The following is a 14,307-nucleotide window of genomic DNA, read 5'->3' on the forward strand; positions in this document are numbered from 1 at the left end:
GTAAATGCTGGCAGGATACGGGTCCGCTCTGCATGGCAGACCTTTGCCCACAGGAATGTCATGATGCTTATATTACACCGTATAGTAATATTACACCTGTGTACAAGGCCGTCCTCTGCTTAGGTTTCTCTGTATTCCTTGGGAAGGTTAGTCTGATACTTCTCCTGAAACGACTCTGTTACTCTCGTTATCTCCAGTCTCTTTACTTCAAGCTGCGATCCATGATCCCGTGCTGTCTCTGTCACGTCAATTTCACGGTTGCGGTTCCGGAGGATGAGTCCATACAGGTACACTGATATGTCGCTGGGCGCTGTACGGCGTTATGTATGTTCTACAAGTAGCGGCCTCCACGAGTGGTGATAGTAACTCTGTGTTCTGTCCGTCTTATGGCAGGTCGCCGTCACCGCTGTCGCTATCACCTTTGACAAACAAGATGCACTACAAGCCAGTAAGAGCAGGACGGAATGCAGTCAGCCTCGGGGTGAGCAGGAAACCCCCCACCAGTGTCTCTACAGATACTCGCACATCTGTTATGTATAACGTACATGTTTACGTTGTGGTACAAGGGGAGCAGTGGGGCGTTTACGGACACAGCTTACGGTAGTTCCTACCTTTTTATATGCAGAAAAGTGACATCCACGTCATACAAAGCTGATTTCACAGAAAGTCGAGGTGCGTTCTTCTGTCACTCAAGTGTATGAAAGGAACAAGGACGCAAATAGTAGCGGGGAGCCGTCTTCCTGGTCTCTCCATAAGGAGAAAGGTCCCTTTATCCCAACTTCTATAGCACAGAGGCTTCCACAGGGCAGGGTTCTCCAGCCCTCATACACTACGTCTTCACATTCCATCTGACGGGGAGTCTCTCCCAGGCCAGGGAGGTGGGAGCGTTGGGATCTCATCTGGGTATCTGGATTGGAGTCCATTGGGGTCCGTCCTTGAGAATAACAGCGAGAGAGATAAGTGTGCTGTGACATAAGGCCGTAGCCCCTGGCTGGATTTATAAACCTGTTTCTTGCCCAGTCTGCGGTCAGGTGGCAGAAAGCAGACGCCACAAGACAGAAGCTACATCTGCTGTGCCAGTCACAGGGCACCTCTGTGAGAGCCATCCAGGGGCACCTCAGGTGCGCTGTTGGAGCAGAGGTGTATCGGAGAGAGGTCCCCAGTCCCTTCTAGAAAGACACTGCGGTCGTTCTTATCCGACGTCACCGCCTCTGTCACAGACAATAACGCGGGTTCTTACCGCATATGTGACATCCTCATAGTGACTCTGTGCATGACCCTACTCTGCATCACTGCATGGGAGAGTGCATGGCTTCCGTCATTATAAGGACACATTATGTAATGTACAGATGGATCCACATTTATCTTGACTTCTCTGCTGCACCTAGGCACACCATAGTTTATTAGCATAAGACCTTCATCTATTGTTCTCTGCTGCAATACAATACTGATAGAACAATGCAGCAGGGGATTAAGTCATTACAGCAGGGGATTAAGTCTGACTGCTCTGGCTCAGTTACTCGTATTAAAGGCCAAGATAAACATGGACCCATCTGTATATGTATAACTTGTGACAGGATCACAGAGAGAGCCTTGCACACGCTGCAGTATTATGTATTACCAGTTACTTATATAGCACACACCTATTACGCAGCGCTGTACAGAGAATATATCACTCACATCCGTCCCTGCCCCAGAAGAGCTTACAATCTATAGTCTCTGACTCATGGACACAATAGGGTTCATTATGTCAGATGACAAAATTATATTTTTTGAGTGTGGAGGAAACACACACCGACATGGGGAGAACATACAAACTCCTCACAAATTGAATTTTTGAGTGCTGTGAGGCAGTAATGCTGACCATCCTACCACAGTGCTGCCTGTAACCTGTATGACGTGTATCACAGTGTCTCCATGCGCTGTATATATGAAACTGACCTGATCCTTTCTCTTGTCCTGTACAAGGATCCACAGACACTGATGAGCTACTGCAGTTCACTATGGAATTATCTTCGGAGTCTCCCGGTCTGCAGCCCTTCTCCCCAGCTAAAGGTGAGACCAGAGACACACCCGCACCCAGATGTACTTACCTCCATAGTTTACACTCACTAGTGACGCGAGAAGAACAGAGGCATTGCAGCGCCCACAATTGTTACCAGGGACAGAGGGTCAGGACTGCGATCCTTCTCACATACTATGAGCGCTGTCAGGTTAGGAAACGCGCCCCTTTGTGTGCAGTGGGGCAGATGTATTAAGCCTGGAGAAGGGATATAGCAGTGATAACGCACCAGCCAATCATTATGTATTTGGAAAAATGACAGGAGCTGATTGGCTGGTGTGTTATCACCTTTCTAATTACGTCCTAGAGAATACTGGGGTCCATTTAGTACCATGGGGTATAGGCGGGTCCACTAGGAGCCATGGGCACTTTAAGAATTTGATAGTGTGTGCTGGCTCCTCCCTCTATGCCCCTCCTACCAAACTCAGTTTAGAAAATGTGCCCGGAGGAGCCGGTCACGCTTATGGAAGCTCCTGAAGAGTTTTCTGCATTTATTTTCTCTGTTTGTTATTTTCAGGCAGCCTGCCTGCTTCGTGGGACTTTGGGGATGGCCCAAACTCTTCAAGGGTTAATGGTCCCATTCCCTGCTGACAGGTCACTGAGCTCCTGAGGGAGCTATTCGCAAGACCAGTCTCACCACGGCGAGCGTACCTTCCTGCAGCACGCCGCCACCCCTAACAGAGCCAGAAGAATGAAGAGTGGTGAGTACTGAGCCGGCGTCCTGGCTTGCGGGGCGCCAGCCATTATGGCGGCACGAGGGTACGGAGACGCACGGCTTCTCCGGACACAATACACAACTGCGTCCCTGTACACTGTACACATACTGGCACAACAGCCTTAAAACGGTTTTCTCCATTTTAAGCACCAGATTCCTCAGCCAGTATAAAAAAAAAGCGGGAAGACCACGCGCCATTGAAGGGGCGGGGCTTCACAATGAGAGGATCCAGCAGCTCACCAGCGCCATTTTCCCTCTACAGTGGACACAGACGCTGACAGGACAGGGACGCACAGCTCCTCCAGTGTGTCTCCAGTTTACCTCAGCGGTACCAGGGGGTCATAGCAGGGTGGGGGAGACACTATTAGTGTTCTAAGTCCCCTATCAGGGTACTTAGTCTGCAACCCGGCTAAGCTTGGCACATCTCTGTGTCTCCCTGAAGGGCTCTTTGTGGTTTACTTGTGCTTAACCTTTCGTGTGTGTGTGTGTGCTGTCACATTACATTATGTCAGGCAAAGAGTGTGTGTCTTGTACCGCTGAGTGTTCCTCTTCACCTGGGGGATCACTACTGGGTACTCAGGGTTCACAGACTAGAGTGGCTGAACCGGAGTGGGTTCCTTCTCTTAAGGGAATGATCTCCACTCTTTCTACAAAATAGTCCCGCAATGAGAAAGAGACGCAAGACTTAAAACAGACTGTGGATGAGTGTATGAACAGAGACTCAGTCCCCAAAACAGCGTCTCAATCCCCTCCCATTTGTCCGCAAAAGCGATCTCTGGCCCGTATCCTGCAGTCTGACGCTGACAGGTCAGACATGGAGGAGGGTGAGGTGGACTCGGGGGGGGGGGGGGGGATGCAGCTCTGTCACAGGGAATAGAGGCTCTTATAGAGGCCATCAGAGATGTTCTGCATATTCCTGATAAGGTGTCAGAGGAGAGTGAGGAATCTTATTTTAATGTAAAGAAGAAGTCTTCAGTCACTTTTCCTGCGTCAAAGGAATTGAATACCCTGTTTGAGAACCATGGGTTAATCCTGATAAGTTTCAGATCCCTAAAAGGTTGCTCTCATCTTTTCCTTTTTCTCTGGAGGATAGGAAAATGTTTTGAAAATCTACCGATAGTGGACACATCAGTCTCTAGGCTGTCACGTAAAATTGTATTGCCTGTTGCAGCCTCCCTGAAAGACATGGCTGATAGTAAAATTGAGACTACACTCAAATCATTGTACACAGCTGCTGGGTGGCCCAGAGACCCACTATAGCATGTGCGTGGATCACTAAAGCCATTGCTAAATGGTCAGGTAACCTATGAGGGGTTAGATTCCTTATCTACGGGGGATGTTGTCTTACTCCTGCAGCATATACAGGACTCTGTGAACTTTATGGTGGAAGCCATAAAGGAAATAGGTGTGCTTAACGCACGCACCACCGCTATGGCAGTGTCGGCACGCAGGAACTTGTGGCTACACCAGTGGACTGCTGACGCGGACTCCAGGAAAGGCGTGGAAGGCCTACCATTCACAGGAGATGCCTTGTTTGGAGATGAATTAGACAAATGGATCTCCACAGCTACTGCGGGTAAGTCTGCGTATCTCATTTCCGCATCCCCCCCTACCAAGAAAACTTATTCAGCTTCTAAGTTACAGTCCTTTCGGACGGCCAAGTTCAAGGGCAAATCCAGAGGTGCTTCTATGTCCTCCAGCGGCGCAAGAGGTAAACCATGCAAACCAGCAACTGCAGGTGCTCAGGAACAGAGCTCAGGCTCTGCTTCCTCAAAGCCTTCAGCATGACGGTGGACCGCAATGCCTGGGAGGATGTCAGATGGGAGCCCGACTACAATTCTTCAGTCAGAGCTGGTCAAATTCGTGCCAGGATCCCTGGGTCATAGATCTTTTTTCCCAGGGCTACAGACTGGAGTTCCCGGAGCTCCCACCTCACAGATTCTTAAAATCAGGCTTGCCAGTTTCACAAGAGGCAAGTATGATTTTACAGCATGCCATCCAAAAACTGGTACAGACTCAGGTCATTGTTCCAGTTCCACCTCATCTACTAAACAAGGGGTACTATTCCAACTTGTTCGTAGAACGGAAGCCGGACCGTTCGGTAAGACCAATTCTGAACCTCAAGTCTTTGAACCCGTACTTACGAGTGTTCAAATTCAAGATGGAGTCTCTGAGAGCTGTTATCTCAGGTCGGGAGGAGAGGGAAAACCTAGTTTCTCTGGATATCAAGGATGCGTACCTTCATATTCCGATCTGGCCGCCTCATCAGGCTTATCTCAGGTTTGCACTTCAGGACTGTCACTACCAGTTCCAGGCCCGGCCATTTGGTCTCTCCATGGCACCGAGGGTATTCACCAAGGTGATGGCAGAGATGATGTTTCTACTCCGCAAGCAGGGAGTGAACATAATTCCGTACCTGGACAATCTCCTGATAAAAGCATCATCCAGGGAAAGGTTGCTGGACAGCATTGCTCTCTCAACCAAACTCCTCCAGGGTCACGGGTGGATTCTGAACCTTCCGAAATCTCACCTAGAGCCAACATGGAGGCTCCCATTCCTGGGAATGTTACTGGACACAGAGTCACAAAAGGTGTTCCTTCCATTAGAAAAGGCATTGGTAATCCAGTCGATGGTTCGGGATGTCCTGAAGCCAACCCGGGTGTCGGTGCATCTGTGCATTCGCCTTCTGGGGAAAATGGTGGCCTCTTACGAGGCACTTCAATTCAGAAGGTTTCACGCAAGACCCTCCTAGTTCGATCTGTTGGACAAATGGTCCGGATCACATCTTCACATGCACCAGAGGATCCATTTGTCGCCAAAGGCCAGGATCTCCCTTCTGTGGTGGCTACAGTCTTCTCACCTCGTCGCAGGACGGAGGTTCGGAATTCAGAACTGGATTCTGTTAACCACAGACGCAAGCCTCAGTGGTTGGGGAGCAGTCACCCAGGGGGTGCAGTTTCAGGGAAGATGGTCAAGTCAGGAAGTCATCCTTTCAATCAAGATTCTGGAACTCAGGGCCATATACAACAATCTTCTGCAGGCCTCACATCTTCTTCAAGATTGTGCAATTCAGGTCCAGTCGGACAATGTGACAGCAGTAACGTACATAAACCGACAGGGCGGAACGAAAAACAGAGCAGCAATGTCAGAGGTGTCAAGAATTCTTCTCTGGACAGAAAGAAACGCTGTAGCGTTGTCAGCGGTCTTCATTCCGGGAGTAGACAACTGGGAAGCAGTGACCACTTCCTCTGATCCCAAGAATTCTAAAACGAATAAAAAGGAAAAAGGTTCAAGCAATACTCATTGCTCTGGACTGGCCAAGAAGAGCCTGGTACGTGGAGCTTCTGGAGATGCTCCTCGAAGATCCGTGGCCTCTACCTCTTCGCGAGGATCTTCTGCAACAGGGCCCGTTCGTCGATCAGGACTTACCGTGGCTACGTTTGATGGCATGGAAGTTGAACTGCTGATTTTAGCCAGGAGAGGGATCCCTAACAAGGTTATCCCGACTACGATCCAAGCCAGGAAGTGGGTAACATCTAAGCATTACCACCGTATTTGAAAGATATACGTCTCTTGGTGTTAGAGCAGAAATTATTCTGTGGTGGAATTTCATCTGGGATATTTCCTGCTTTTTCTGCAGGCTGGTGTGGATGTGGGCCTACATCTGGGCTCCATAAAAGTCCAGATTGCGGCCTTGCCCATTTTCTTTTAGAAACAATTGGCTTCTCTCCCTGAGGTCCAGACGTTCTTGAAAGGTGTTCTGCACATCCAACCTCCCTTTTTGCCTCCTACGGCACCTTGGGATCTCAAGGTGGTGCCGCAGTCCCTCCAATCGGTCTGGTTTGAGCCTTTACAGGAGGTGGACGTAAAATATCTTGCATGGAAGACCGTCACATTGTTGGCCTTGGCTTCAGCAAGACGTGTGTCGGAGCTGGGGGCTGTCTCACGAAAGTCCCTATTTCATTTTACATGAGGACAGAGCTGAACTCAGAACTCGTCAGCAATTTCTTCCTAAGGTGGTGTCTGAGTTTCATATCAAGCAACCTATTGTGGTTCCGGTTGTCACCGACACCTCTGCTACTTCAAAGTCTTTGGATGTTGTGAGGTCTTTGAAGGTGTATGTGAACAGAGCAGCTCGTCACAGAAAGACAGACTCGCTGTTTGTTCTTTATGATTCCAATAAGATTGGGTGTCCTGCTTCAAAGCAGTCAATTGCACGCTGGATCAGGCTTACTATCCAGCATGCCTATTCCACGGCAAGTTTGCCGTGTCCAAAATCTGTACAGGCCCACTCTACTAGGTCGGTGGGTCTTCCTGAGCGGCTGCCCGGGGTGTCTCGGCTTTACAGCTCTGCCGAGCAGCTACTTGGTCAGGTTCGAACACGTTTGCTAAGTTCTACAAGTTCAATACTTTGGCCTCTGAGGACCTTCAGTTTGGTCAATCAGTTCTACAGGAACCTCCGCACTCTCCCACCCGGTTTGGGAGCTTTGGTACATCCCCATGGTACTAAATGGACCCCAGTATCTTCTAGGACGTATGAGAAAATAGGATTTTGAATTACCTACCGGTAAATCCTTTTCTCGTAGTCCGTAGAGTATACTGGGCGCCCGCCCAGCGCTTCGTTATCCTGCACAGTTACTTGGTTAAGTCATTTTGGTTCTGCTGTTGCTGTTCCTGTTTCATGTTGGGTTAGCTTGGCTTTCCTCTTGTTGTGTGTGTGCTGGTTCCGATCTCACCAGTATCCTTATCTATCCTTCTCTCAAAGTATGTCCGTCTCCTCGGGCACGTTTCCTAGACTGAGTCTGGTAGGAGGGGCATAGAGGGAGGAGCCAGCCCACACTACCATTTTCCTAAAGTGCCCATGGCTCCTAGTGGACCTATCTATACCCCATGGTACTAAATGGACCTTAGTATCCTTTACGGACTATGAGAAAAGGATTTACCGGTAGGTAATTAAAATACTATTTTCACTTATTACTGCTTTATCGCTTCTCCAGGCTTAATGCATCTGCCCCACTGTACCCGTAGGGGCGCGTTTCCTGACCTGAGTGCTGGTGCCCAGTAATCCACTGCACTAGAGGGTTTGCTGAATCGTGGGCTAGGCATGCGTCCTCCTTGCATATAAGAGTTCCAGTTCTGTCTGTTAGAGTCTCTAGCTAGACCTGATGCGGATAGCGGACAGGGGGAGTGTAAGGAGCCGCGTTACACCTGTCCAGCACTATCCTCATTCTGCCATTCTCTGACCCCCACCTACTCTGCTCAGTCTGATCTCTTGTGTGTTACTTCCCCGGACTGTCAGACGTCAGCGTCCCCATGGGCAAACCTTATCCCTCCTGACCCTTGAGTACTGTAAATAGATCTATATTATTTTTTACTGACATTGACATTATCCATGTGCGGCTGGATAATATCCTCTATATGTCTCGCACAGTAAGACTTACAGTTCCTGGCCGTGGAGTACAGTAAGTAGAGTCCGGCGCCACCAGAAAGATTTCTGCGATGTGCGGTAAATTGACGGGTCAGGTGGGCGTGCGTCAGCGCAGTGGGGGCCCCTGGTTAGACCCTTTTGTACTAGGTGAGAGCACACACATCACTATGAATGAGAAGTTTAGTGTAATGTATGTCTTCTGAATGCAGATTTCCAGGAGCGAGCGGGTCCCGCAGCCGCCACCAGCCAGCGAGGTGAGTGTGCCCCGTCCTGGCGCCATTCACAAAACCCCTGATTCTCTCCTTTCCAAGATGCCGTTACTCATCAGGAGGCATAGTGATGGGCAACAGACGTCACCCATATCTCTTCTTTGTTTGTTTTTTTTTCTTTTTGTTTCTGTCTCTCTGTCTGTGTGTCTCCAGCTACTGGCGCTGATTACAGTTCCTTTGCAGACAGATGCAACAGCTGGATAGACCACATTAAAATGAGGGCTCAGACCATAAGACGCGGATCAATTAAAACAAGTAGGCGGTTGTGTGTTTCTTCATTGTGCTGATTCTCCCAGGCGGACATCTGATCTACGGTGGTGACGGGTGGGGGGCTCTACTCCGATCAATCCTACCAGTGCAGAGTGTGAAACTGATTGTATGTAGATGAAGGACCCCTGCCCGCCACACGGTGCGATTACTGGCCTGCAGCGCTCTTTGCTGTAGATGAAGGACCCCTGCCCGCCACACGGTGCGATTACTGGCCTGCAGCGCTCTTTGCTGTAGATGAAGGACCCCTGCCCGCCACACGGTGCGATTACTGGCCTGCAGCGCTCTCTGCTGTAGATGAAGGACCCCTGCCCGCCACACGGTGCGATTACTGGCCTGCAGCGCTCTTTGCTGTAGATGAAGGACCCCTGCCCGCCACGCGGTGCGATTACTGGCCTGCAGCGCTCTCTGCTGTAGATGAAGGACCCCTGCCCGCCACACGGTGCGATTACTGGCCTGCAGCGCTCTTTGCTGTAGATGAAGGACCCCTGCCCGCCACACGGTGCGATTACTGGCCTGCAGCGCTCTCTGCTGTAGATGAAGGACCCCTGCCCGCCACGCGGTGCGATTACTGGCCTGCAGCGCTCTCTGCTGTAGATGAAGGACCCCTGCCCGCCACACGGTGCGATTACTGGCCTGCAGCGCTCTCTGCTGTAGATGAAGGACCCCTGCCCGCCACACGGTGCGATTACTGGCCTGCAGCGCTCTCTGCTGTAGATGAAGGACCCCTGCCCGCCACACGGTGCGATTACTGGCCTGCAGCGCTCTCTGCTGTAGATGAAGGACCCCTGCCCGCCACACGGTGCGATTACTGGCCTGCAGCGCTCTCTGCTGTAGATGAAGGACCCCTGCCCGCCACGCGGTGCGATTACTGGCCTGCAGCGCTCTTTGCTGTAGATGAAGGACCCCTGCCCGCCACACGGTGCGATTACTGGCCTGCAGCGCTCTTTGCTGTAGATGAAGGACCCCTGCCCGCCACGCGGTGCGATTACTGGCCTGCAGCGCTCTTTGCTGTAGATGAAGGACCCCTGCCCGCCACACGGTGCGATTACTGGCCTGCAGCGCTCTCTGCTGTAGATGAAGGACCCCTGCCCGCCACACGGTGCGATTACTGGCCTGCAGCGCTCTCTGCTGTAGATGAAGGACCCCTGCCCGCCACACGGTGCGATTACTGGCCTGCAGCGCTCTCTGCTGTAGATGAAGGACCCCTGCCCGCCACACGGTGCGATTACTGGCCTGCAGCGCTCTCTGCTGTAGATGAAGGACCCCTGCCCGCCACGCGGTGCGATTACTGGCCTGCAGCGCTCTTTGCTGTAGATGAAGGACCCCTGCCCGCCACACGGTGCGATTACTGGCCTGCAGCGCTCTTTGCTGTAGATGAAGGACCCCTGCCCGCCACGCGGTGCGATTACTGGCCTGCAGCGCTCTTTGCTGTAGATGAAGGACCCCTGCCCGCCACACGGTGCGATTACTGGCCTGCAGCGCTCTTTGCTGTAGATGAAGGACCCCTGCCCGCCACGCGGTGCGATTACTGGCCTGCAGCGCTCTTTGCTGTAGATGAAGGACCCCTGCCCGCCACACGGTGCGATTACTGGCCTGCAGCGCTCTTTGCTGTAGATGAAGGACCCCTGCCCGCCACGCGGTGCGATTACTGGCCTGCAGCGCTCTTTGCTGTAGATGAAGGACCCCTGCCCGCCACACGGTGCGATTACTGGCCTGCAGCGCTCTCTGCTGTAGCTGAAATCAACATCTCCATTACAAGTTGGTTTTCGATAAAGTAGCGAGTGCTTGCGCTCACAGGTATTACCTAGCGCGACTTCAGATAAAGATTTGTTCTAGGATAATATTATTTCAAGCAAACCAAATAATGATTTGCTCCTAGCACACTTCCTGCGCTGCAGATCTGGACGTCTTACCTTAAAAGGGTTACAACCGCCCCACTACCACCACCACCCCTGTAGGGATTTCCCACTTTATGGACCTCGTTTGAGCCACCTGAGTTCCAACGTGGTCAATTGTGGGCAATTATAGGATGTATAGTGCATGTGGAGTCCTATTAGATAGGAGATAACGGGAACCAGGCCGTACCACCTGCGGCGTAGAGCAGCTTCCAGAGAATGATGGCCAATGGGCCTTCAGCAGACACCAAGCAGTGACGTACTAGTGATTTCCTGTCCATGCTGCTCTTGGTAAGCGCTGGGTATATATCTTATACGCCAATGTCTGTGGACCAGTTATTGTCTACGGCAATGTCTGTGGTGGTTCAGGGGGCCCTGGATCACATATACAACCCTCAGGCCCAGACTAGCGTACAGGCCAAGATTGTCTAGCTGGTGGGAGAACGTAAACGGCACGATCTACGTTACAGCTTTCACACTCTCCCAAATTCAGTGATTTATTTTTCCAGCACACTCAATTAATTTTTGCTTGCTTTTTATTCCTCCCTTCTTGAGTTCCTCCTTCCCTTCCACCTTTGTTTTATCCCATTTCTGCCGAGCTCATTCATGATTCTTTTTGCAGGAATGTTTCCTCTGTTCAGGCTGCTGTCATTCCTCCTGTGCTTGCATGCTGTGCACGACTCTCCTCTACCTAAACACATATTACTTTTATTTCCATTTCTGACGCCACAAGGCTGAGCTTCACCAGTGCCGCGTCTGTGCGCCGTCACCCGGCTCATTCCAAACTGTCAATGAGACCACTTACTGCTACCTTCTGAGCTGCCTGATCAATTCATTGATTGATTTTGTCTTCTGTATAATGTCACTGCCAACATTTCCCTTTCTTTTACAGTCGCTTCCCTGGACAAGGCAAGCCCGTTGGGTGAGGGAAACTTAAGAAACCGCCCAGGCACCGTCTTAGGCGGCCCATCGGTCACCGTGGTCAAGATGACGCCTCTTTCGTTTATACCGGGAGCTAAAATAACCAAATTTCTTGGAATAATTAACATGTTTTTTATACGAGAGACGACATCCTTGCGTGAGGTGAGCTGCAGATGATGGAGTCATTCTCACGATGGGCGACAGCCGGCTACAGTCCGGGAGGAGATGTTGGATTGAGGTCTGGGCTAATGATTGGTCTTTGGTATTTATTCCAGGAGGGTGGGGTCAGCGGATTCCTCCACGCCTTTATTTGTGAAGTCTTTGCTATGGTCCGAGCCCACGTGGCAGCTCTCGGGGGTAATGCGGTTGTGTCGTACATCATGAAGCAGTGTGTGTTCATGGAGAACACGAATAAGAACCAGGTGAGCAGACCTGGTGTGACTGTTGGGCTTGTATTGATGCTATTCCTATGTGCACGCAGTGGTCAGGGTTCTCTGTAATAATCTTCTTAGTTCGCTCCCGGGGTGAAGTTATAGTTCTTCTTTTCCCTTTTTAGGCGCAGTGTCTCATTAATGTCAGCGGAGATGCCGTCATCTTCACGCGGGAATCAGACCTAGACGCAGCCCCTCCACTCGTATCTCACCAGCACTCCACATCTTCCACAGTGGCGGTCGGGGGAGACGGCACATGAGGAAGAGGGCGCCTCTCAGCACTTCGGTTTAATGGAAGACGCCGAATGCTGAAGAAATTGCACCGTATTGCCAAAACGTTATCTGGTGACATTAGAGTCTGCTTTAACTGTTGCTCGTCTGACATTCACGTAGGTCCATAAACCTCTCAGAACGTCATGCTGAACGTTCAGTGACTGTCATGACCTGGAATCCGTGAACACATCACCTGCCCTTTGTAGATTTTCGAACACACCTGTGGCTCGCCACCTACTGATGCCAGGGATTGCTGGGTATTATAGTTCTCTCGCCATGGCCAACCACAGGCTGCCTGCTCTGCAATAAGTTACCAGAAGGAGAATGACTTATGAATTGTAGAGAAGCTGCTTATGTCTGTAACAACAGCGTTCAGAAAGAGTGACCCGACTTTTCTCCTCTGATACCCACGGAGCAGTTACCAGCAGTGCCCAAAGTATGGCGGTACGTGGGTCTAAGTTCTCCTGCGTCATCCTGCTGGCCACAGACGGTGGGTGAATGTACAGTTCATGGTCCTATCATTAAGCCAGTTTCTCTGTGTTCATTGTGGCATTTGTCCTGTGTCGCCAACGTTGTATTGTGAGAGCGAAGGTGGTTTATGCTATTATTGGCGTCATCTGTCTCCTGCACATCACGGTATTGGTGGAGCAGTAAATATGTCCGAATATTACAGCGGAAACCTTAGTAACCCAGCCAAACAATGCTGATGTCCAGGGTAACCGTCGCCAAGTAATCTGTGACTATATTAATACAGGTCACATAAACCTAAGGACTTCTAATACCCAAAATCTCACAGTGGGAACCGAATTATCTCTTCCAATACACAAGGTACCCCAATGAACGTCACTACTCACTGTTTATACATATCTAACATTCTATATATATATATATATATATATATATATGTGTATATATATATATATATCTGTATATGTATATATATATATATATATAATATACAGTGTATGAAATCCGTAACACAGGATTGTTCTCACTAAGGCGCCAGCAGAGGGTGCTGCAGTAACACAGTCAGAAATCAGTCACATGACCGCTCTGCTTTATAATGTACAGTCTCGGATCATTACTGCACATCAGACGTTTATGTAAAAACACTCACATTTATATATTTTTGATAATAATTTTCTGTCCGTGGCATCCATCAGCACCACGCACGTGGAGCTAATGACACAGGCCGTGGATATCGCAGATAACTTGAATGTAAATACGTATTGTGCCAGAATCCGCATGTCAGGAGATGTATACAGAAATAAACTTGAACTGAGAATCCTGTTTTTATATATACAATTGTTTTTACAAACGCCTTTTTTTGGTCTTTGATTATTTGTTGCATTCTAATAGAACAATCCGCCACCGTTGTATTTCTGCTATACTTTGACGTGGACAATTCGTGGCATCAGCGTCTCTGCACCGATAAGTGCTTGGTAGTGAGGTTGTTGCAATTCTCATGCGCCTAATTGACGATAACTGTTCTACAAGTACTGCGTCTGCGACCTCATAGGTGATGGCGTAAAACCGTTCTTCAGGAAAAAATGGCGGAATAAAAGCTTGTGTACGATTTTTGGGTGTATTGCTCCAACCCGTGGATACAGGCACCTGCAGAGGATTTGCAGCAATCTCTTCTCTCAGTGCTGTTCTATCTGCTGACAGCAGCAACATTGTAGCAACAAAGTAAAAACAATTAACAGTCACCCCGGTGGAGTGCAGTGAATTAGGGGGCCTGGCTGCTGTCCTTTCACGCTCATTTCATTCGTGTCAGATGAAATCTCCAACTTACAAGCAGATGGGTTGAACAAAACTAATATTATTATTTTTTTATCAGAAGGCTACAAAAATTGTAAAAACATCCATGTGCATTTTTTATTTTTATGGTGGGTGGATCTTGCGCTGTGCGAGGCCTCAGACACTATGGGGCCTCATGCCTCTGGGTCATTCTGGCGCTGTGGGGCTACCGGCGCTCTTAGCTCCTGATTCTCACTTAATGTGATCACAATCCTGGATGCTGCCAGCGCCTGTCCGCCTGTA

The 14,307-nt window shown here is 49.9% G+C and overlaps 1 protein-coding gene across 13 annotated transcripts in view; it reads left to right on the top strand.

The window, feature by feature from the left end:
- C2CD5 (C2 calcium dependent domain containing 5) overlaps positions 1-13,549 on the top strand; it is a 195,085-nt gene extending 181,536 nt beyond the window's left edge. For 8 of the 13 annotated variants that reach the window (XM_063929383.1, XM_063929381.1, XM_063929384.1 and 5 more), the window contains 8 exons: positions 198-287; positions 394-481; positions 1,969-2,055; positions 8,415-8,459; positions 8,628-8,729; positions 11,532-11,722; positions 11,836-11,982; positions 12,117-13,549. In XM_063929383.1, coding sequence (XP_063785453.1) covers positions 198-287; positions 394-481; positions 1,969-2,055; positions 8,415-8,459; positions 8,628-8,729; positions 11,532-11,722; positions 11,836-11,982; positions 12,117-12,251 — 885 coding nt within the window. In that variant the 3' untranslated portion in view covers positions 12,252-13,549. The remainder of the gene's footprint in view (positions 1-197; positions 288-393; positions 482-1,968; positions 2,056-8,414; positions 8,460-8,627; positions 8,730-11,531; positions 11,723-11,835; positions 11,983-12,116) is intronic. The other 5 variants (XM_063929389.1, XM_063929391.1, XM_063929393.1 and 2 more) reach the window with 3 other exon arrangements.
- Positions 13,550-14,307: the final 758 nt, after the last annotated feature.

The sequence above is a fragment of the Pseudophryne corroboree genome, chromosome 6 (assembly GCF_028390025.1).
Source record: "Pseudophryne corroboree isolate aPseCor3 chromosome 6, aPseCor3.hap2, whole genome shotgun sequence".
Taxonomy (NCBI): Eukaryota; Metazoa; Chordata; class Amphibia; order Anura; family Myobatrachidae; genus Pseudophryne; species Pseudophryne corroboree.